This window comes from Coregonus lavaretus, assembly GCF_964263955.1.
Source record: "Coregonus lavaretus genome assembly, chromosome: 17".
Taxonomy (NCBI): domain Eukaryota; kingdom Metazoa; phylum Chordata; class Actinopteri; order Salmoniformes; family Salmonidae; genus Coregonus; species Coregonus lavaretus.
Genome location: NC_140004.1, coordinates 30,688,298 through 30,711,722, shown reverse-complemented (window position 1 = coordinate 30,711,722; position 23,425 = coordinate 30,688,298). Strand labels below are relative to the sequence as shown.

General features: G+C 47.9%; 1 protein-coding gene across 3 annotated transcripts in view; it reads right to left on the bottom strand.

The window, feature by feature from the left end:
• LOC311144835 (splicing regulator ARVCF-like) overlaps positions 1–23,425 on the bottom strand; it is a 259,175-nt gene that overhangs the window by 83,614 nt on the left and 152,136 nt on the right. For all 3 annotated transcript variants that reach the window (XM_084180990.1, XM_084180991.1, XM_084180989.1), the window contains one exon: positions 7,476–7,634. In XM_084180990.1, the coding sequence (XP_084037116.1) occupies positions 7,476–7,601 (126 nt within the window). In that variant the 5' untranslated portion in view covers positions 7,602–7,634. The remainder of the gene's footprint in view (positions 1–7,475; positions 7,635–23,425) is intronic.

Below are 23,425 nucleotides of genomic sequence, written 5' to 3'. Positions count from 1 at the left end.
CTGTGCTGAAGTGTGGAGATGATCTCTAAGATCTGGGGTTGAGGATTACTACCCTAAACTATACAGCAGTGTTCTTCAATCCTGGTTATGGTCCTAATCAACCACAGGCTGAAAATCTGCCATGGCCCAAACTCCCTCCATCTTGCACAAGGCCGTCTTTCAACTCAGCCAGGGAGAGAAGCCTAGACATACACTTCATGTTTGTACTAACATTACTTCTAAAGAGCCTTCGCTGGTACAGCATGAAAAAAACGCCAGACAGGTTTCAAACAGAACTCTGATCTGCTGGAAGATCACAACACGCTAAACAAGCACTACTGGGACTGGGGATAACGCTTCAGAAAGGGCCCAACTAGATCACTGTAAACAGGCTAAAAGAGAATCTCTAAATGCTGGTGTGTGTGTGTCCGGGCCATGTGGCGAAGGCAGTGCGCTCCCTTGCCGTAATGAAAGGTGCCTGTAGTCAAACTGGGGCCTATGTTTACCAACTGTTAGGCTGTTGAAGGGGGAGGAGGAAGGGAGGGCAGGCGTCACATTCAGTCTTTATAGTGCTGTAACACTTTCACCATCTCTGCCGCATTCAACTTTTATAGACAGACAGATCTCAAACTGACACACCAGCTGGGGGTTAGTGGAAGCATTTAGGGAGGTTTAGAGTCAGGGAGGTGCAAGCGGGAGGGGTTGGGGGTTCACTTCAAGCCACAAACCAGAGGTTTGGATGCCTTTGTGTTCTTTACTGGGTCTGTCTCTGATGGGGAGGGGGTGGTAGTAGGAAACGTGGTGGGCACCGGGGTGCTGGGTTTGGACTGCGGGGTGATGGAACCTCCTGGCACCACCAGGGTCTCTGTGACGGTCACTGGCAGATACCTGCGGCGGGTGATGGTTTTGATCACCTTGGTCACCTATGGGAAAGTGTTTAGGGCCGAGGTGGTAGTACTGGGAATCACATAGAGAACATTGGCAGTTGTTTGAAAATACATGATTCAACAACATAGGAATAAAAGATCACCAAATTGACTGTTTAGCACTTTGTATCAGAGTGGCTTTCGTTCTTTCCATTAGCACCTTTCTCCTGGTTGTGTTTTATTTGCTTATATGACCTGCCTTAACCCTCATTAACGCCGATCCACAGGACAGGGTGGAATGCCGCTGCTTTTGATTGTTTTCATTGACCTCTTTTAAAGAACAGTGGTAGTGTTTCACCCAACATTCACCATTCAGCCAGAGGGCAGCTGGAGAATGTCCAAAGAAAAGCACAGTGTATTGGGAGGGAGATGGAGGATGAATGTGGTGGAGCCCCTTTCCTTCGTGTGTGTGTGTGTGTGTGTGTGTGTGCACGTGCGTACAGTGGGGGAAAAAGTATTTAGTCAGCCACCAATTGTGCAAGTTCTCCCACTTAAAAAGATGAGAGAGGCCTGTAATTTTCATCATAGGTACACGTCAACTATGACAGACAAAATGAGAAAAAAATTCCAGAAAATCACATTGTAGGATTTTTAATGAATTTATTTGCAAATTATGGTGGAAAATAAGTATTTGGTCAATAACAAAAGTTTCTCAATACTTTGTTATATACCCTTTGTTGGCAATGACACAGGTCAAACGTTTTCTGTAAGTCTTCACAAGGTTTTCACACACTGTTGCTGGTATTTTGGCCCATTCCTCCATGCAGATCTCCTCTAGAGCAGTGATGTTTTGGGGCTGTCGCTGGGCAACACAGACTTTCAACTCCCTCCAAAGATTTTCTATGGGGTTGAGATCTGGAGACTGGCTAGGCCACTCCAGGACCTTGAAATGCATCTTACGAAGCCACTCCTTCGTTGCCCGGGTTTGGGATCATTGTCATGCTGAAAGACCCAGCCACGTTTCATATTCAATGCCCTTGCTGATGGAAGGAGGTTTTCACTCAAAATCTCACGATACATGGCCCCATTCATTCTTTCCTTTACACAGATCAGTCGTCCTGGTCCCTTTGCAGAAAAACAGCCCCAAAGCATGATGTTTCCACCCCCATGCTTCACAGTAGGTATGGTGTTCTTTGGATGCAACTCAGCATTCTTTGTCCTCCAAACACGACGAGTTGAGATTTTACCAAAAAGTTATATTTTGGTTTCATCTGACCATATGACATTCTCCTAATCCTCTTCTGGATCATCCAAATGCACTCTAGCAAACTTCAGACGGGCCTGGACATGTACTGGCTTAAGCAGGGGGACACGTCTGGCACTGCAGGATTTGAGTCCCTGGTGGCGTAGTGTGTTACTGATGGTAGGCTTTGTTACTTTGGTCCCAGCTCTCTGCAGGTCATTCACTAGGTCCCCCCGTGTGGTTCTGGGATTTTTGCTCACCGTTCTTGTGATCATTTTGACCCCACGGGGTGAGATCTTGCGTGGAGCCCCAGATTAAGGGAGATTATCAGTGGTCTTGTATGTCTTCCATTTCCTAATAATTGCTCCCACAGTTGATTTCTTCAAAACAAGCTGCTTACCTATTGCAGATTCAGTCTTCCCAGCCTTGTGCAGGTCTACAATTTTGTTTCTGGTGTCCTTTGACAGCTCTTTGGTCTTGGCCATAGTGGAGTTTGGAGTGTGACTGTTTGAGGTTGTGGACAGGTGTCTTTTATACTGATAACAAGTTCAAACAGGTGCCAATAATACAGGTAACGAGTGGAGGACAGAGGAGCCTCTTAAAGAAGAAGTTACAGGTCTGTGAGAGCCAGAAATCTTGCTTGTTTGTAGGTGACCAAATACATATTTTCCACCATAATTTGCAAATAAATTCATTACAAATCCTACAATGTGATTTTCTGGATTTTGTTTTCTCATTTTGTCTGTCATAGTTGACGTGTACCTATGATGAAAATTACAGGCCTCTCTCATCTTTTTAAGTGGGAGAACTTGCACAATTGGTGGCTGACTAAATACTTTTTTCCCCCACTGTATGTGTGTGTGGTGGAGCCCCTTCCCTTCTTACCCTTCTTACCAGGAGCGGATAGATAGTTGGGCTTTAGTTAGCCTTTAAATGTTAGCCATTTCATTCACAGGCCTTGTTATGGTCTGTTTGTTTTAGTGTGGTGGCTGGCTACTGATACTGCTGCCTATACTGCTGCTTGCTTTGTGTGCAAATGTGTTTAGCTTTAAAAAAACATGTTTTTCCAAAAGGAGAGAGATGTGAAAACCTCATGTTTCATCTTGCTGTGCTTGGAGGGGATACTCAGAATGCATTAAAGGAAATGCATGAGCAGTACGTAGCTAGCTAGAGCCTCCTGTGCAAAGGAAGCCAATAATACATCAATTCAAAAGATGAGAGAGTGAGCGAGAGAGATGTGAAGATGAGTCTGGAAACATCACGTGTGCAGGCTTCCATCACAAGCTGCCTAGCCAATCAATTTGCCACAATTATAAAGGAACAGTCAAAACCGTCTCTTCTGAGGCTTAGATCTACAGTGAGGGAAAAAAGTATTTGATCCCCTGCTGATTTTGTACGTTTGCCCACTGACAAAGACATGATCAGTCTATAATTTTAATGGTAGGTTTATTTGAACAGTGAGAGACAGAATAACAACAACAAAAATCCAGAAAAACGCATGTCAAAAATGTTATAAATTGATTTGCATTTTAATGAGGGAAATAAGTATTTGACTTAGTACTTGGTGGCAAAACCCTTTTTGGCAATCACAGAGGTCAGACGTTTCTTGTAGTTGGCCACCAGGTTTGCACACATCTCAGGAGGGATTTTGTCCCACTCCTCTTTGCAGATCTTCTCCAAGTCATTAAGATTTCGAGGCTGACGTTTGGCAACTCGAACTTTCAGCTCCCTCCACAGATTTTCTACGGGATTAAAGTCTGGAGACTGGCTAGGCCACTCCAGGACCTTAATGTGCTTCTTCTTGAGCCACTCCTTTGTTGCCTTGGCCATGTGTTTTGGGTCATTGTCATGCTGGAATACCCATCCACGACCCATTTTCAATGCCCTGGCTGAGGGAAGGAGGTTCTCACCCAAGATTTGACGGTACATGGCCCCGTCCATCGTCCCTTTGATGCGGTGAAGTTGTCCTGTCCCCTTAGCAGAAAAACACCCCCAAAGCATAATGTTTCCACCTCCATGTTTGACGGTGGGGATGGTGTTCTTGGGGTCATAGGCAGCATTCCTCCTCCTCCAAACACGGCGAGTTGAGTTGATGCCAAAGAGCTCCATTTTGGTCTCACCTGACCACAACACTTTCACCCAGTTCTCCTCTGAATCATTCAGATGTTCATTGGCAAACTTCACTCGGGCATGTATATGTGCTTCTCAGCTCGTTACCTGTATAAAAGACACGTGGGAGCCAGAAATCTTTCTGATTGAGAGGGGGTCAAATACTTATTTCCCTCATTAAAATGCAAATCAATTTATAACATTTTTGACATGCGTTTTTCTGGATTTTTTTGTTGTTATTCTGTCTCTCACTGTTCAAATAAACATACCATTAAAATGATAGACTGATCATTTCTTTGTCAGTGGGCAAACGTACAAAATCAGCAGGGGATCAAATACTTTTTTCCTTCACTGTAGATGAATCTCTTTCTTCCCTTCAAAATGACTTCCCAAAAGCATCCTCTCTCTAGTCTCTGTGGAATTAAGTGTCCTTAAAAACAGTGACCCTCGTTCCCCAAGCCCAAGCCCTAGCCCTTGATTATGTTTTATTTAGTTGTGTGTGCGTTAGTTCGTTTTTTGTGTGTGAGTGTGTGCTTGTGTGCGTGAGTGAGTCCAATCCCCTACAATAGGATAGCAGCTTACACACAGTGAAACAGAGCGATTAGCTGGTCTGTTTAATTACAAACTCTGTAGTGTCTCTAGTGTGCCAGCAGCTCTACCCTTGGTCCCTCCGTAGGGTCCCTCCCTAGGTTCTCTCCCTAGGGAACCAGACTGTCAGAACAGAACACATCTCTGCTTTACTGGAGATGTGGGGTGAGTCCCAGGCAGCGTCCCAAATGGCACCCTACTCCTTATATAGTGCACTACTTTTGACCAGAGCTCTGGGCTATAGTGCACTATATAGGGAATAGGGTGCCATTCGGCACACATTCTCATTCCATCCGGAAGCACACTGCACTGAGACACTGTCTGGAGAGGTAGTGTGCATGGCGTGGAGCAGGGCTGACTGAAGGGTGAAAACTGTGAGCTGTGTTTAGGAAGGACAGTAACGGTAAGAGTACTGGAGCTGTGGAGCGTTGGGGTGGTTGTGATGCTGTAAGAGTGACAGATAGACTGTGTGACAGGGCTGAGGGGTGTGGCTGCGCGTGGCTGACATGGGCACACACAAAATCGTGACGTGAGTTGATAGTAAAGTGATGAGGGGGGGGGGGTAAAGTTTTCCAACTCACCTTCAGGTTAGTTGACATATCCTTATTTAGAAACAACAAAACACAAGAGGGCAATCAAGAAAAAATAACCTGCAACACAAAATACTGTAGGAGCTGATACAGAAGGAGCACCAACTTATAAGACAACATCTGGGTTTGGGGAAAGGATAGAACACACATCTGGCTAAAGGATTCCGGGCCTTAGAGATCTTAACTTGCGGCCTTAGAGATCTTAACCTCTGGCCTTAGAGATCTTAACCTCTGGCCTTAGAGATCTTAACTTCTGGCCTTAGAGATCTTAACTTCTGGCCTTAGAGCTTTTCACTTTTGGCCTTAGAGATCTTAACTTTTAGCTGCCGTGTTATCATAAAACAGCCATCATGTTGTTTTACTGCAGCAAACTGCTACATATATTTCACAGGGTTGTAAGCAACCCAAACAATGTGTCACATTAAAGTTTAAATATAGTGTGTGAGCCTTGAGTTCCTTCTCATCCAGCACATACAGTGAGGGAAAAAAGTATTTGATCCCCTGCTGATTTTGTACGTTTGCCCACTGACAAAGAAATGATCAGTCTATAATTTTAACAAAAAAATCAAGAAAAACGCATGTCAAAAATGTTATAAATTGATTTGCATTTTAATGAGGGAAATAAGTATTTGACCCCCTCTCAATCAGAAAGATTTCTGGCTCCCAGGTGTCTTTTATACAGGTAACGAATTGAGAATAGGAGCACACTCTTAAAGGGAGTGCTCCTAATCTCAGTTTGTTACCTGTATAAAAGACACCTGTCCACAGAAGCAATCAATCAATCATATTCCAAACTCTCCACCATGGCCAAGACCAAAGAGCTCTCCAAGGATGTCAGGGACAAGATTGTAGACCTAAGCAAGGCTGGAATGGGCTACAAGACCATCGCCAAGCAGCTTGGTGAGAAGGTGACAACAGTTGGTGCGATTATACACAAACGGAAGAAACACAAAATAACTGTATATCTCCCTCGGCCTGGGGCTCCATGCAAAATCTCACCTCGTGGAGTTGCAATGATCATGAGAACGGTGAGGAATCAGCCCAGAACTACACGGGAGGATCTTGTCAATGAACTCAAGGCAGCTGGGACCATAGTCACCAAGAAAACAATTGGTAACATACTACGCCGTGAAGGACTGAAATCCTGCAGCGCCCGCAAGGTCCCCCTGCTCAAGAAAGCACATATACATGCCCGTCTGAAGTTTGCCAATGAACATCTGAATGATTCAGAGGAGAACTGGGTGAAAGTGTTGTGGTCAGATGAGACCAAAATGGAGCTCATTGGCATCAACTCAACTCGCCGTGTCTGGAGGAGGAGAAATGCTGCCTATGACCCCAAGAACACCATCCCCACCGTCAAACATGGAGGTGGAAACATTATGCTTTGGGGGTGTTTTTCTGCTAAGGGGACAGGACAACTTTATCGCATCAAAGGGACGATGGACGGGGCCATGTACCGTCAAATCTTGGGTGAGAACCTCCTTCCCTCAGCCAGGGCATTGAAAATGGGTTGTGGATGGGTATTCCAGCATGACAATGACCCAAAACACACGGCCAAGGCAACAAAGGAGTGGCTCAATAAGAAGCACATTAAGGTCCTGGAGTGGCCTAGCCAGTCTCCAGACCTTAATCCCATAGAAAATCTGTGGAGGGAGCTGAAGGTTCGAGTTGCCAAACGTCAGCCTCGAAACCTTAATGATTTGGAGAAGATCTGCAAAGAGGAGTGGGACAAAATCCCTCCTGAGATGTGTGCAAACCTGGTGGCCAACTACCTGAAACGTCTGACCTCTGTGATTGCCAACAAGGGTTTTGCCACCAAGTACTAAATCATGTTTTGCAGAGGGGTCAAATACTTATTTCCCTCATTAAAATGCAAATCAATTTATAACATTTTTGACATGCGTTCTTCTGGATTTTTTTGTTGTCGTTCTGTCTCTCACTGTTCAAATAAACCTACCATTAAAATTATAGACTGATCATTTCTTTGTCAGTGGGCAAACGTACAAAATCAGTAGGAGATCAAATACTTTTTTCCCTCACTGTAGGTACCTACTACCTAATGTGATGTGATCTGTGTGTCAGCTTGGCTTCCCCCAGTACCTTGGTTTCTGTGCGTCGTGTGGTGCCGTCATCGGAGGTGACAACGGACACGTGGGAGGTGGGCGTGCCAGGGTCCTCCTCGATGGTGACCGTCTCCTCCACCATCTCCTGTGGCTCCTGCATCATGGCCAGAGACGTCTGGTTACTGGGGCTCTGCTCCTGGAGAGAGAGAAGGAGAGATGGTTAGGGACTGGATGAGAGGACACGAGTGGACATAATATACAAACGTTTTATTTAAGGAGATCGGTGTGCCGACCACCTTACGCATGTTATATTATTTGACAGCACAGTTGGAAATGAGAGCGGGAGATACAAACAGGGACAGATAGATGAGAAGGGCTGAGACCGGATATATAACCCCGTCACCAGGGTTACACCCTACTGTATGTGGTCTGCAGCTGAACTTACACACATCCTACAAGGTCTGAGGCTGCACTTTATACGCAGTTACAATATACTCTCATCATCAGAATATGATGTGGCAGAGTGATCTACTCAGTCAGAAGTGGCCGTAGCACTTGTGGGCTGACGATGGTGCTTTACCTAACCATATGTGTGTGTGTGTGTACCTAAAATAACTTCCTCCATGAGGCCATCCACTACTGTAGCAACACTCTGCATGTCAATCTCTCCTGGCTCAAAGTAAAGGAGAGATTGACTGCATCACTACTGGTCTTTGTGAGGTTTATTGACATGTTGAATGCATCGAGCTGTCTGTTCAAACGACTAGCACACAGCTCAGACACCAGTGCCTACCCCACAAGACATGCCACCAGAGGTCTCTTCACAGTCCCCAAGCAGAACAGACTCTAGGAAACTAACAATACTACAAAGAGCCATGACTACATGGAACTCTATTCCACATCAGGTAACTCAAGCAAGCAGTAAAATCAGATTAAAAAACAGATTAAATTACAATTTATTGAACAACGCGGAGTGTGAAGACACACATACAGGCAAACACACACTCCACACACATATTTTCATATTGTGGTTTATAAATGTTGTATTGTAGATACACTACATGACCAAAAGTATGTGTACACCTGCTCGTTGAACATCTCATTCCAAAATCATGGGCATTAATATGGAATTGGTCCCCCCTTTGCTGCTATAACAACCTCCACCCTTCTGGGAAGGCTTTCCACTAGATGCTTGCAATGCATGGTGATCTTAGGCTTATCTGCAGCTGCTCGGCCATGGAAACCCATTTCATGAAGCTCCCGGCGAACAGTTCTTGTGCTGACGTTGCTTCCAGAGGCAGTTTGGAACTCAGTAGTGAGTGTTGCAACTGAGGACAGACCATTTTTTTTACTTCAGTGGTCCCGTACTGTGAGCTTGTGTGGCCTACCACTTCGCAGCTGAGCCGTTGTTGCTCCTAGACGTTCCCACTTCACAATAACAGCACTTACAATTGACTGGGGCAGCTCTAGCAGGGCAGAAATTTGACGAACTGACTTGTTGGAAAGGTGGCATCCTATGACGGTGCCACGTTGAAAGTCACTGAGCTCTTCAGTAAGGCCATTCTACTACCAATGTTTGTCTAAAGAGATTGCATGGCTGTTTGCTCGATATTATACACCTGTAAGCAACGGGTGTGGCTGAAATAGCCGAATCCACTCATTTGAAGGGGTGTCCACATACTTTTGTATATATAATGTATGCAGTGGTAGAGTAGTGATGTAATAATGTTGTATGATGTACTGTTTTACTGTAATTTTTTGGTGATGGAATTGCCTTAATCTTGTTTGGACCCCATGAAGAGTGGGTATCCTTAATAAATACAAATACCCAGGTTCCATATTTAAAGAAAATTAACGTCAACTAATTACTGTACACCCTCGTAATGTGGAAAATAGGAAGGAACCATTTGCATGCAATCATCGAAAACCAAAGGCAAAGAAAGGAGTGGGAGAGAGATGTACAGTGAGTGCTGGGCAGTGCCACTAAGCTAAGGAGAGAGGGAGAGGGTGGAGTAGAGATAGAGAGAGACTAAGAGTGAGAGATGAGTTGTGTTGTGTCATGGTGGGTTTAGCAGAGCTAAAGAGTGGAAGGAGGGCTGGGTGAGGCAGGCAGGGAGTTGATGATGCCAGAGGGACTGCTGGTTTTCTAGTCTTTGAAGGTGCTAACAAGTGGGCAGTTCTTCAATGATTAGCCAAGCAGTGTTAGCTAGCTGCTGCCTGTGCAGAGCGGCCATTCTAGCCGGGGTTTCAACGTCTCTCTGCCTCACAGAGACCTGATTTATCTGCTGCCCGTCCGTCTTGCTGATCAGTCAGAAGACTCCACTTTCATGATGGGGATCTTTTCCTCCGTAATCCAACGGGCTGGGCTGTTCGGTGTTTGTGTGTGTGCAGGTGGGGTAACTATTGGCCCTCGGCCCTTCCGGTCATCCGGACACCCTTTTCAGGGACAAAGTCAAACACAGTTTCTCCTCTCGGCGTCACAGCAGTAGAGTCAATTAGTGGGAGTTAATTGTGTGTTGTCATTTACCTCAAAGCAGCGTGTCAGCTCTCCATTATTGGGACTAATGACTGGTAAGAGTACCTGATTTATGCAGAGAGAGACGCTATCATAGTCAACTGTTGTGGGACGTTTGAAAAAGCTAATGACCTATGGTTAATCACTAAAGTAACGTGGGAGGAAAGCTCTCTTTGTAATGGTCCTGAGAATAGAGGAGTGTTTTTTAACCTTTCAACATGATCTAAGGCACAGTTGTACTGTAGGATCAAACCAAAAACCTGCTGTGATAAGAATTGCCCCCATCTCAGTGCATGTGTGTGTTTGCGAGCACGTACACACACAGTAAAGTATGTCTGACACTGAAAATGTGAATAGCCCTTCACCTCTGCAGGGCTGCAGGGAACTCACAGGCTTGAAGGCTGGCCAGAGGACTGCATATGGCACACGAGTGCATGTGAGCTTGCACGTGTCTGCAAGAAAGAGAGAGAGAGAGTGTGTGTGTTCATCCGTGTGAGGACAGTAAACTCTCAGTCTTGGTAGCTACTCAGCGGACAGGACAGCTCTCCCTGGCTGTACTTTAAACAGCACAACCTTGAACCCCAGAAAAGGCCATCAAAACAGGACTATGTAATGAAAGACTGACAAGCGAGCTGCGGCTAGAGCAGAGCTCCTCTGAGGCCCGCTAGCTGACAAACTGGTGGCTTGATCCCAACGTAATGTTGTGTCAGACTCCACTAAAGTCTATCCCTCCCTCCCTCACACCATCTCTCCCCCCCCCCCCCCCCCCCTCTCTCTCTCTCTCTCTCTCTCTCTCCCACCCCCCCTCTCTCTCTCTCGCTCTCTCTCTCTCTCTCTCCCCCCCCTCTCTCTAAAAGCTGTCTGGATAGACTAGCATGTCTGTCTGGAGGTCCAGGGATAGCGAGAGCGAGAGGGGGCGGACTGGGAGGGAGGCCGATCTGAGTGGGGGAGACAGAGGAGAGATTGGGAGGAGGCAAGGGTGGAAGTCACATCTAAAGGTGACCTTTCGGAGACAGATAATAACATTGGAATGAACACGCACGCATATGCGCATACACACACACACACGTCCAAGTGATATGTACTGTTGCCATGATACACCTCCTATGAACGGAAGCTCATACAGATGTGTAATAAAACAGTCTATTACTGTGTACTTGAAAATGATCGGATTACACACATAAGGCCCTAAAAATTGTCAAAGACTCCAGCCACACAAGTCATAGACTGTTCTACTGCTATCGTACGACAAGTCTGGAGCCAACAGGACCCTGAATAGCTTCTACCCCCAAGCCTTAAGACAGCTTAATAGTTAACCAAATAGCTACCGTGACTATCTGCATTGACCACACTTTGCACCAACTCTTTTGACTTATCACATATGCTGCTGCTACTGTTTATTATCTATCTATTCTAGTCACTTTACCCCTTCCTATATGTACATATCTACCTCAATTACATCATACCCCTGCACATCGACTCTGGTACCCCGTGTATATAGTCAAGTTATTGTTACTCATTATGTATTTATTCCTTGTGTTATCTTTCTTTATTTTTCTGTCTGCATTGTTGGGACGGGCCCGAAGTAAACATTTCACTGTTAGTCCACACCTGTTGTTTACGAAGCATGTGACAAATACAATTACATTTTATTTGATATGGAACAAAATCAGAGGTCGAAGGCAATAAGAGCCCTCATAAGCCTACATATCTTTCAAAAGGTCTAGTTTGCCTGAATCAAATACGAGACCTTGACACGAAGGGAGGAACATAAAGTAGTTTCGGTGCCAACTGCAAATTCCAGAATTATAGTTAGGTCAGCAGATGCCATAAAGAAAGAAACTTCTGAGAAAGGCTTTGGTGGTGTTAAACCACTTTGGAGTGAGAAAGGAAAGGAGAGACTGAAGCCTCAGACAGACATGGGTTTGGCCTCGAGGCAGGTGGAGGATTAGTCAAACCTGCACTTTATTCATCCTAGTCTGACCGGATCAGACAGACAGTATGGGGCAGAGAGATCTCTAAGAGTAGGAGACATTTAAACACAGGACAACTCCTGACACCAGGTACATTTACATCATTTAGCAGACGCTCTTATCCAGAGCGACTTACAAATTGGTGCATTCAAGTTATGATAGCCAGTGGGACAACCACTTTTTTTTTTTTTTATGGGGGGGTGGGGGAGGGGGGGTTTAAAGGATTACTTTATACTATTCCAGGTATTCCTTAAAGATACGTGTGTGTGTGTGTGTGTGTGTGTGTGTGTGTGTGTGTGTGTGTGTGTGCATGTGTACTTAGGTGTACCTGTGTGAGTGTCTCCACTCTCAGCCTGTGCTAGATTAAAAGCTTTAGTGGGGTTCCAGGTACAGGAAATTAGGGTTAGTCAGTGTTTTTTTGTTGCATTCCTCTCTGTGTAGCGTGTTCTCCCTCCTAACACCTTTCCCTAAGTGTGTGTGTGTGTGTATATATGTGTGTGTGTGTGTTAGTGTCACGGTTTCGGCCGAGGCTGCTCCTCTTCCTTGTTCGGGCGGACTTCGGCGGTCGTCGTCTCCGGAGTACTAGCTGCCACCGTTCGATGTTTCTTGTTCTTTTGGTTTTGTCTGTTCATAACACCTGTCCCTTATTTGTGTCTTGATTGTTCCCCTTATTTAGTTTGTTGGTTTGGGTCAGGTGTTATGCGTAATTGTTGTTGTCAGCCTGCCTCATCGAGTTTGTTCTCTCGTTGTGTTATTCCGAGAGCTCGCACTGTGTGCGCTTTTCCTTATTTTCTCGCACTGTGTATTTTCGTGCGTAATTGTTCGCGCCACCCGGTTGGGTTGGCGACGTATACTGTTGTTTGGACTAAGTAAAGTTCTGTTGACGTCCTCCTGGTTTCCTGCGCCTGATTCCTATCATCCACCTACACCACTCAGACAGAATTACGCATCATAATGGAATCAGCAGGAGCGACCGCGCCGACCGCCGATATGGACGAACGTCTTCGTGGTCAGGAGGACCGAATGAACCAGGTCTGTCACGCCCTGGAGAGGGTGATGAACACTCTACACCGATGGGAGACCAGCGGGGTGCCCGCACCTCCAACCACCGACCCAGCTCCAGCGGTCAGCCCTCCGGTTTCATCTCCGGAACCCAGTGGGATTCGGCTCTCGCTCCCGAGGGCGTACGACGGCTCCACCGCCGGGTGTCAAGGGTTCCTGCTGCAGGTGGAGCTCTACCTCGCCACCGTACACCCGGCGCCCTCGGGACACGAGAGCGTCTCAGCCCTCATCTCCTGTCTCACCGGCAAGGCGTTGGAGTGGGCCAACGCCGAGTGGAGGAGAATGGACGCCGCAACCACGAACTATGCGGAGTTCTCCCGCCGCTTCCGTGCTGTATTCGACCATCCACCAGAAGGGAAGGCGGCGGGGGAACGTCTGTTCTACCTCCGACAGGGGATGAGGAGCGCACAGGACTTTGCCTTAGAGTTCCGGACCCTAGCGGCTGATGCAGGGTGGAATGAGCGGGCCCATATTGACCATTTCCGCTGCAGCCTCCGAGAGGACGTCCAGCGAGAGTTGGCGTGCAGGGACACGTCGTTAACTTTCGACCAACTGGTCGACATGGCCATCCGGCTGGATACCCTGCTCGCCACCCGTGGGCGTCCCGGAGGGGGGGGTTCGCCCATTCCACTCTCCAGCGCCTCCGAGCCGAGTCCTATGGAGCTCGGGGGTGCTGGCGCTAGGGAAAGGAGGAGGAGGAGCCCACGGGGACCCGGCCCTTGCACCAACTGTGGTCGTGGAGGGCACACTGCGGCTAGGTGCTGGGGCGGGTCCTCCAGGGGAGGAGATGGCAGGTCTAGCATTGGGGGGTCCCCCCAGGTGAGTAGGCGCCCTGCTTACCCAGAGCTTTCTGTCGTGCACCTAACCTTGCCTGTTTGTTTCCCACAGGTTGCACCTCGTTCCCAGCATAAGGCGCTGGTAGATTCAGGCGCAGCTGGGAATTTTATAGATCGCCAGTTCTGTTTAGAGTTAGGGATTCCCCTTCTTCCAGTGGATAAGCCTTTCCCCGTCCATGCCCTAGATAGCCGTCCGTTAGGGTCTGGGTTGATTAGGGAGGTCACAGCACCACTTCAGATGATGGCGCAGGAGGGTCATGAGGAGAGAATTCAGCTTTATCTGATTGACTCTCCTGCGTATCCGGTGGTGCTGGGTCTTCCCTGGTTGATGACTCATGACCCTATTATTGGGTGGCGAGAGAAAGCTCTTAAAGGGTGGTCTGCTCAATGTGAGGGGCGGTGTCTGGGTGTTTCCATAGGGGCGACCTCGGTGGAGAGTCCGAATCTAATGCCAGCACTGCAGATTCCCCCCGAGTATGAGGATTTGGCATTGGCGTTCAGTAAGACTAGGGCTGCGCAGCTGCCGCCTCATAGACGGGGGGATTGTGCGATAGATCTCCAGTCAGGCGCAGCTCTCCCGCGGAGCCATGTGTATCCCTTGTCTCAAGAGGAGAAGAAATCTATGGAGACATACATCTCTGAGTCTCTTAGACAGGGATACATACGGCCCTCCGTTTCACCCGTTTCCTCCAGTTTCTTTTTTGTGAAGAAGAAGGATGGAGGTCTGCGGCCGTGTATTGATTACCGCGGTCTCAATCAGATCACAGTGAAGTACAGCTATCCACTTCCTCTGATTGCGACTATGACGGAGTCACTGCACGGTGCGCAGTTCTTTACAAAATTGGATCTTAGGAGCGCATATAACTTGGTGCGCATCCGTAAGGGCGATGAATGGAAGACAGCGTTTAGCACGACTTCCGGGCACTACGAGTATCTAGTCATGCCATATGGGTTGATGAATGCTCCCTCAGTCTTCCAATCCTTCGTTGATGAGATTTTCCGGGACATGCAGGGACAGGGAGTGGTTGTGTACATCGACGACATTCTGGTGTATAGTCCTACCCGTGCTGAGCATGTAGCCCTGGTGCGCCGAGTATTGCGGAGGCTGTTGGAGCATGACCTATATGTCAAGGCAGAGAAATGTCTGTTTTTTCAGAAGTCGGTCTCCTTTCTGGGTTACCAGTTATCTGCGTCAGGAGTGAAGATGGAGGTAGACCGGGTGTCAGCTGTGCGTAATTGGCAGACCCCAACCACTGTGAAGGAGGTGCAACGGTTCTTGGGTTTTGCGAATTACTACCGGAGGTTTATCCGGGGTTTTGGACAGGTGGCAGCTCCCATAACGTCTCTGTTAAAGGGGGGTCCGGTGCGCTTGCGGTGGTCAGCTGAGGCGGACAGGGCATTTGGGAGACTGAAGGACCTGTTTACCTCGGCGCCGGTGTTGGCGCATCCGGATCCCTCTTTACCGTTCCAAGTAGAGGTGGACGCGTCAGAGGCCGGGATAGGGGCCGTTCTTTCCCAGCGTTCTGGTACTCCACCTAAACTCCGTCCCTGTGCGTTCTACTCTAAGAAGCTCAGTCCGGCGGAGCGGAATTATGACGTAGGAGACAGGGAGCTGTTAGCCGTGGTACAGGCCCTAAAGGTGTGGCGGCATTGGCTCGAGGGGGCTCAACACCCTTTCCTCATTCAAACTGACCATCGTAACCTGGAGTACATCCGGGCAGCTAGGAGACTGAATCCTCGCCAGGCTCGTTGGACTATGTTCCTGGCCCGGTTTGTGTTTAAGATCACATACATCCCGGGGTCCCAGAACGGGAAGGCAGATGCTCTGTCCCGGCGGTATGACGCAGAGGAGAGGTCAGTTGAGTCCACGCCCATACTACCGGAGTCTTGTCTGGTTGCTCCGGTGGTGTGGGAGGTTGATGGTGAGATCGAGCGGGCGTTACGCACCGACCCGAGTCCTCCTCAGTGTCCTGTGGGTCGGACGTACGTTCCGCTCGAGATACGCGATCGCCTCATTTGTTGGGCTCATACGTCCCCCTCCTCTGGCCATCCGGGTATCGGCCGGACAGTGCACTGCCTTAGCACGAAGTACTGGTGGCCAACGTTAGCTAGGGATGTGAGGATTTATGTCTCCTCCTGTTCGGTGTGTGCCCAGTGTAAGGCGCCCAGACATTTGCCCAGGGGTAAGTTACAACCCCTGCCTATTCCACAACGACCCTGGTCCCACCTCTCGGTGGATTTTGTTACCGACCTTCCCCCCTCACAGGGGAATACTACCATCCTGGTCGTTGTGGATAGGTTCTCGAAGGCCTGTCGTCTCCTTCCCATGCCGGGTCTACCCACTGCCCTACAGACCGCTGAGGCTCTGTTCACCCATGTCTTCCGGCATTACGGGGTACCCGAGGATATAGTGTCTGACCGAGGCCCCCAGTTCACCTCTAGAGTGTGGAGGGCATTTATGGAACGGTTGGGGGTGTCGGTAAGCCTTACCTCGGGTTACCACCCGGAGAGTAATGGGCAGGTTGAACGTGTCAACCAGGATGTGGGTAGGTTTCTGAGGTCATACTGTCAGGGCCGGCCGGAGGAGTGGGCGAGATATGTGCCCTGGGCCGAGATGGCACAGAACTCTCTTCGCCACTCCTCCACCCAACTAACCCCGTTTCAGTGTGTGTTGGGGTACCAGCCGGTGCTGGCACCATGGCATGAGAGCCAGATCGAGGCCCCCGCTGTGGATGAGTGGGTAAGGCGCTCGGAGGAGACGTGGGACGCTGCACACGTCCATCTGCAGCGTGCCATACGTCGACAGAAGACGAGCGCCGACCTACACCGCAGTGAGGGGCCAGTGTACGCACCTGGAGATCGAGTCTGGCTCTCAACCAGAAACCTGCCCCTCCGCCTGCCCTGCCGGAAGCTGGGTCGGCGGTTTGTGGGGCCGTTTAAAGTCCTGAGGAGATTGAACGAGGTGAGTTATAGGTTAGAACTACCTGTTGACTACAAGAATATTAACCCCTCGTTCCATGTGTCTCTCCTCAGGCCGGTGGTAGCTGGTCCACTCCAGGACTTTGAGATTGAGGAGACTCCTCCGCCCCCGTTGGACATCGAGGGGGCTCCGGCGTACACCGTGAGGTCCATCCTGGATTCTAGACGCCGGATGGGGGGTCTTCAATATCTCGTGGAGTGGGAGGGGTACGGTCCGGAGGAGCGGTGCTGGGTGCCAAGGAGGGACGTGTTAGACCAGTCCCTACTGACCGATTTCCATCGGGGTCATCCTGCGCGCCCTGCTCCGCGTCGTCCGGGTCGTCCTCGAGCTCCGGGTCGGCGCACGGCTGGAGCCGCGCGTCAAGGGGGGGGTACTGTCACGGTTTCGGCCGAGGCTGCTCCTCTTCCTTGTTCGGGCGGACTTCGGCGGTCGTCGTCTCCGGAGTACTAGCTGCCACCGTTCGATGTTTCTTGTTCTTTTGGTTTTGTCTGTTCATAACACCTGTCCCTTATTTGTGTCTTGATTGTTCCCCTTATTTAGTTTGTTGGTTTGGGTCAGGTGTTATGCGTAATTGTTGTTGTCAGCCTGCCTCATCGAGTTTGTTCTCTCGTTGTGTTATTCCGAGAGCTCGCACTGTGTGCGCTTTTCCTTATTTTCTCGCACTGTGTATTTTCGTGCGTAATTGTTCGCGCCACCCGGTTGGGTTGGCGACGTATACTGTTGTTTGGACTAAGTAAAGTTCTGTTGACGTCCTCCTGGTTTCCTGCGCCTGATTCCTATCATCCACCTACACCACTCTGACAGTTAGGCCCACAGTCAGGGTTAAAGACTTCACAGGTTCCTAGTAGACGGGCCTGTGCTCTGTGCTCCACTAATACAGGCCTGTGAAAACTGGCAGGTCTGAGTCACTACCACACAGCATGCTAGTCAGTCAGTCAGGGAATTCCCCTGCAACACGCACAGTGTTCTGGGTCCCGAATGGCACCTTATTCACTCTGTAGTGCACTACTTTTGACCAGGGCAAATAGGGCTCTGGTCAAAAGTAGTGCACTATGTATGACATTTGGGACACAGAACAGTGGCACACAAGGTCAAATAACACAGAGGAGAAGTCTTAACACTACAGCATACGACTATGAACTTCTGAATGAATGAATCTCATTTTGTGTACATTCAACAACAATGAAAAACAAAACAGATATGGAATGTGATAGTATACAATATTATATTTCACTGTATTAGATCTTAGAGACAATAGCTCTCCCATCTCAGGGTGTACATATCTGGGTTGTTCTGGATGAAACAGTGGAGGAGAGAGGTGGTGAGCCAGGACAAAGGAGGGAGATGTAGAGATACAGGAGTGTCAATTAACAGCAGCCACCAATCTCTATCTCCATCAATCCCTGAATCATCTATCACACAACTCAATAGGCCATAAGGACTGTCCCTGCTAGGAGATAGCGGAGGAGGAGGGAGAGGAGGAGGGGAGAGGAGGAGGGAGAGGAGGGGGGAGAGGAGGAGGGGAGAGGAGGGGGGAGAGGAGGAGGGGAGAGGAGGGGGGGAGAGGAGGAGGGGAGAGGAGGGGGGAGAGGAGGAGGGAGAGGAGGAGGGGAGAGGAGGAGGGAGTGTAGGAGGGAGAGGAGGAGGGGAGAGAGAAGCAAAAGGAGGGCTGCCTCTGTTTAACGTCGCAGTATGAAACTAAAAGTGGAACAATGATCCAAGTAGCTAGGCCTAAAACTCTGCACTTCAGTGTCCATCTTCACTCCTGAATTATGTATGAAGCATCAAGACTGACGTAGAATCCTTGCATTGGGGTTGCAAGAGAAAGAGAACTGAGAAACACTGGGAAACAAAATACATCACCCATGAGAAATGTCTCAAGTTGTTCTCCTGTATAAACTGCTGTTCAGTATAACACTTCCCTGTTCTAAATTTCCAAGGTAAAAGACAAAGATGGATTCCTCTAGTCTTACTCCAATACATCTACTGTACAGTAACCAGCGGTTGGAACCGGTTCAAGGACCAGAACAGAAAACCGGAAAATAACTAAATAAATTGAGGAACAGAAACAGAACCGGGAACGAAAGTGCTCTCTAGTGTTCCGGAACAGAACCATTATTTTAAAAGCATGGGAACCGGTTAATAACGTTATTTTATGTTCCAAGCATTTTTTTCAGTCCCACAATAAACGCTTATGCGAAGCACTCACTCTGTCACTCAGAAACGTCCCCTTCTAGTGTCTGCCTGCCAGCTTTTTCTAGGCTAGTTAAGGATACTATTAGTTCCCACGTTTCACATTGGATTTATTAACTACAAAAAATAGTTACTTTTTTGTTAATCCAGGCTCTGTCGTAGCCGGCCGCGACCGGGAGACCCATGGGGCGGCGCACAATTGGCCCAGCGTAGTCCAGGGTAGGGGAGGGAATGGCCGGCAGGGATGTAGCTCAGTTAGTAGAGCATGGCGTTTGCAACGCCAGGGTTGTGGGTTCGATTCCCATGGGGGGCCAGTATAAAAAATGATGTATGCACTCACTAACTGTAAGTCGCTCTGGATAAGAGCGTCTGCTAAATGACGTAAATGTAAACGTAAATGTAAAAAGGTAAGACGTATTTTGAGTTTTGGTGCCGCGCCATAAGAGCTTGTTAGCTAGTTCTGGTCCAGGACGTTGAGCCAACGATCGGACGTTTAAAGTTCCTCCATTTTAGCCGCTCCTCCGTAGGTCTCTAGTTATTATATAATTATGTAATTCGGTGAAGTAATGATAGGTCTACTACTAATATCCTAAATACATTATAATGCACGTCATGATCATGATGCCCAGCGCTTCAAGCTAAGCCTTGTCCATGTCCAGCCCTCTCACTCGCTGTCTCCCCATCCACAAAACTTCAGTCGCACCTCGCGCCCTACACTTGGCTATCCATCAAGCATGTAAACAATAAGCTTGCCCAGAGATATGGAGGAATGTCTTCCTCTACAGTCTCTGGCTTGCCCGCTCCGCAGCAAGCGTGGAGTAATTTAATAAGCTAAATGTAAAAACTTTACTGTATGTCGATTTCACAGGTTAAAAAAGAAACAGAAAGGAATGATATAAACCAGTACATTTTTGGGAGTTGGAACCAGTTCAGAACTTTATTATGCTGGTCGGAACAGTGGAACGGAAGAAGAAAAATAGTGGTTCTGTTCAGAATGAAATGATCTGAAAATAATTTCTGGCAGGAACAGCTCAGTATGAAGTAGTAACTATTCACACATTTGCAAGTATCTGATGAACTAATGAGAGGCCCTGTGGTTAGTTTTGGAGTAGTTACTATACCTCCAGTAAAGACAGAGCTCATTTGATTCCTGGCAGGCTCTGGGTGCCTGTGATGAGTGTTACCTTGCCTCCATAGGACCTAGGTCTCTCTCCCTGCCCCAGTGCAGTGTGGGTAACAGGATTTCAGTCAGGATCCGTGTCAGCAATCATTACATGGCTCTTACACAATTAATCCCCCAGCAAAGACCGCTTGGGTAACCTTGGGTCATCCAATTTCCCATCAACCCTTCTGTTCTACCGGCTGCCCTCTCAGCACCCCTCCACCAGACTCGAACAGGGTCACATGACAAGGGTTTTACAGGGAACGGATGTGAAACCATGCATTATATTATACTACCCCGACCATGGCCAGTTACAAAAAAATACAAAACTGAGTAATCTGATGGAATACGCCAGCCAAAACAAGGGCTGTTTGTGGAATGGCCTGGAGGTCTGGAAAGTAAGCAGCAGAAGGGAAAAGGAGGGGAAGTCAACAGGAGAAGGAGGGGAAGCCAGAGAGGCAGGCTGACAATGTGTGGCAGCGTCCCAACACAGCCCACTCTCCCTGGGCTGAGGGGAGAGGGGGAACAGCCTGGCTCTGCTGGCCTTCACAGCACGGCTCCAGAGCCAAGTCCCCCCAGCCAGTCACCCAGGCCCCGGCTCAGTTACAGGCAGGTCAGGGGCAGCCCGGCTGGGTCCTAATTGACTGAAATTATAGGAAGTGTAGGATCAAACAGACAAACGGGATAGGAGACGTGATCTGTGTTGGCTGGACTGGGGTAGACAGAGGCGTCCCGCTGGTGGACTGGTGACCTCATACTCTGTTTATATACTGTTGTTTACTAACTGTGAATGTATATAATATATTCTCGACATACATATTCAGACCCCTTCACTTTTCCCACATTTTGTTACATTACAGCCTTATTCTAAAATTGATTAAATTGTTTTTTCCCTCATCAATCTACACACATTACCCCATAATGATCCTACAAGCTTGGCACACCTGTATTTGGAGTGTTTCTCCCATTCTTCTCTGCAGATCCTCTCAAGCTCTGTCAGGTTGGGGAGCGTCGCTGCACAGCTATTTTCAGGTCTCTCCATAGATACAGCCAGAGCCCGGTTCAAGTCCAGGCCACTCAAGGACATTCAGTGACTTATCCCGAAGCCACTCCTGTGTTGTCTTGGCTGTGTGCTTAGGGTCGTTGTCCTGTTGAAAGGTTAACCTTCGCCCCAGTATGAGGTCCTGGGTGCTCTGGAGGTTTTCATCAAGGATCTCTCTGTACCTTGCTCCTTTCATCTTTGCCTCGATCCTGACAAGTCTCCCAGTCCCTGCTGCTGGAAAACATCGTCAAAGCATGATAATGCCACCACCATGCTTCACCGTAGGGATGGTGCCAGGTTTCCTTCAGAAGTGACGCTTGGAATTCAGACCAAAGAGTTCAATCTTGGTTTCATCAGACCAGAGAATCTTGTTTCTAACGGTTTGAGAGTCCTTTAGGTGCATTTTGGCAAACTCCAAGAAGGCTGTCATGTGCCTTTTACTGAGGAGTTGCTTCCGTCTGGCCACTCTACCATAAAGGCCTGATTGGTGGAGTGCTGCAGAGATGGTTGTCCTTTTGGAAGATTCTCCCATCTCCACAGAGGAACTCTGGAGCTCCATCGGGTTCTTGGTCACCTCCCTGACCAAGGCCCTTCTCCCCTGATTGCTCAGTTTGGTCGGGCGCCAGCTCTAGGAAGAGTCTTGGTGGTTCCAAACTTCTTCCATTTAAGAATGATTGAGGCCAGTGATCTTGGGGACCTTTAATGCTGCAGAATTTTTTGGGTACCCTTCCCCAGATCTGTACCTCGACACAATCCTGTCTCGGAGCTCTACGGACAATTCCTTCGACCTCATGGCTTGTTTTTTGCTCTGACATGCACTTTCAACTGTGGGACCTTACATAAACAGGTGTGTGTCTTTCCAAATCATGTCCAATCAATAGAATTTACCACAGGTGGACTCCAATCAAGTTGTAGAAACATCTCAAGGATGATCAATGGAAACAGGACACACTTGACCTCAATTTCAACTCTCATAGCAGAGGGTCTGAATACTTATGTAAATAAGGTTTCATGTTTTAATTTTTTTATTATTTACAGTTGAAGTCGGAGATTTACATACACCTTAGCCAAATACATTTAAACTCAGTTTTTCACAATTTCTGACATTTAATCCTAGTAAAAAGTCCCTGTCTTAGGTCAGTTAGGATCACCACTTTATTTTAAGAATGTGAAATGTCAGAATAATAGTAGAGAGAATGATTTATTTCAGCTTTTATTTCTTTCATCACATTCCCAGTGGATCAGAAGTTTACAAACACTCAATTAGTATTTGGTAGCATTGCCTTTAAATTGTTTAACTTGGGTCAAACGTTTCGGGTAGCCTTCCACAAGCTTCCCACAATAAGTTGGGTGAATTTTTGCCCATTCCTCCTGACAGAGCTGGTGTAACTGAGTCAGGTTTGTAGGCCTCCTTGCTCGCACACGCTTTTTCAGTTCTGCCCACAAATGTTCTATAGGATTGAGGTCAGGGCTTTGTGATGGCCATTCCAATACCTTGACTTTGTTGTCCTTAAGCCATTTTGCCACAACTTTGGAAGTATGCTTGGGGTCATTGTCCATTTGAAAGACCCATTTGCGACCAAGCTTTTACTTCCTGACTGATGTCTTGAGATGTTGCTTCAATATATCCACATAATTTTCCTTCCTCATGATGCCATCTATTTTGTGAAGTGCACCAGTCCTTCCTGCAGCAAAGCACCCCCAAAGCACGATGCTGCCAACCCCGTCCTTCACGGTTGGGATGGTGTTCTTCGGCTTGCAAGGTCCCCCTTTTTCCTCCAAACATAACGATGGTCATTATGGCCAAACAGTTCTATTTTTGTTTCATCAGACCAGAGGACATTTCTCCAAAAAGTACGATCTTTGTCCCTATGTGCAGTTGCAAACCGTAGTCTGGTTTTTTTATGGCGGTTTTGGAGCAGTGGCTTCTTCCTTGCTGAGCGGCCTTTCAGGTTATGTCGATATAGGACTCGTTTTACTGTGGATATAGATACTTTTGTACCGGTTTCCTCCAGCATCTTCACAAGGTCCTTTGCTGTTGTTCTGGGATTGATTTGCACTTTTATCACCAAAGTACGTGAGGTCTGAGGTCTTGGCTGATTTCTTTTGATTTTCCCATGATGTCAAGCAAAGAGTCACTGTGTTTGAAGGTAGGCCTTGAAATACATCCACAGGAACACCTCCAATTGACTCAAATTATGTCAATTAGCCTATCAGAAGCTTC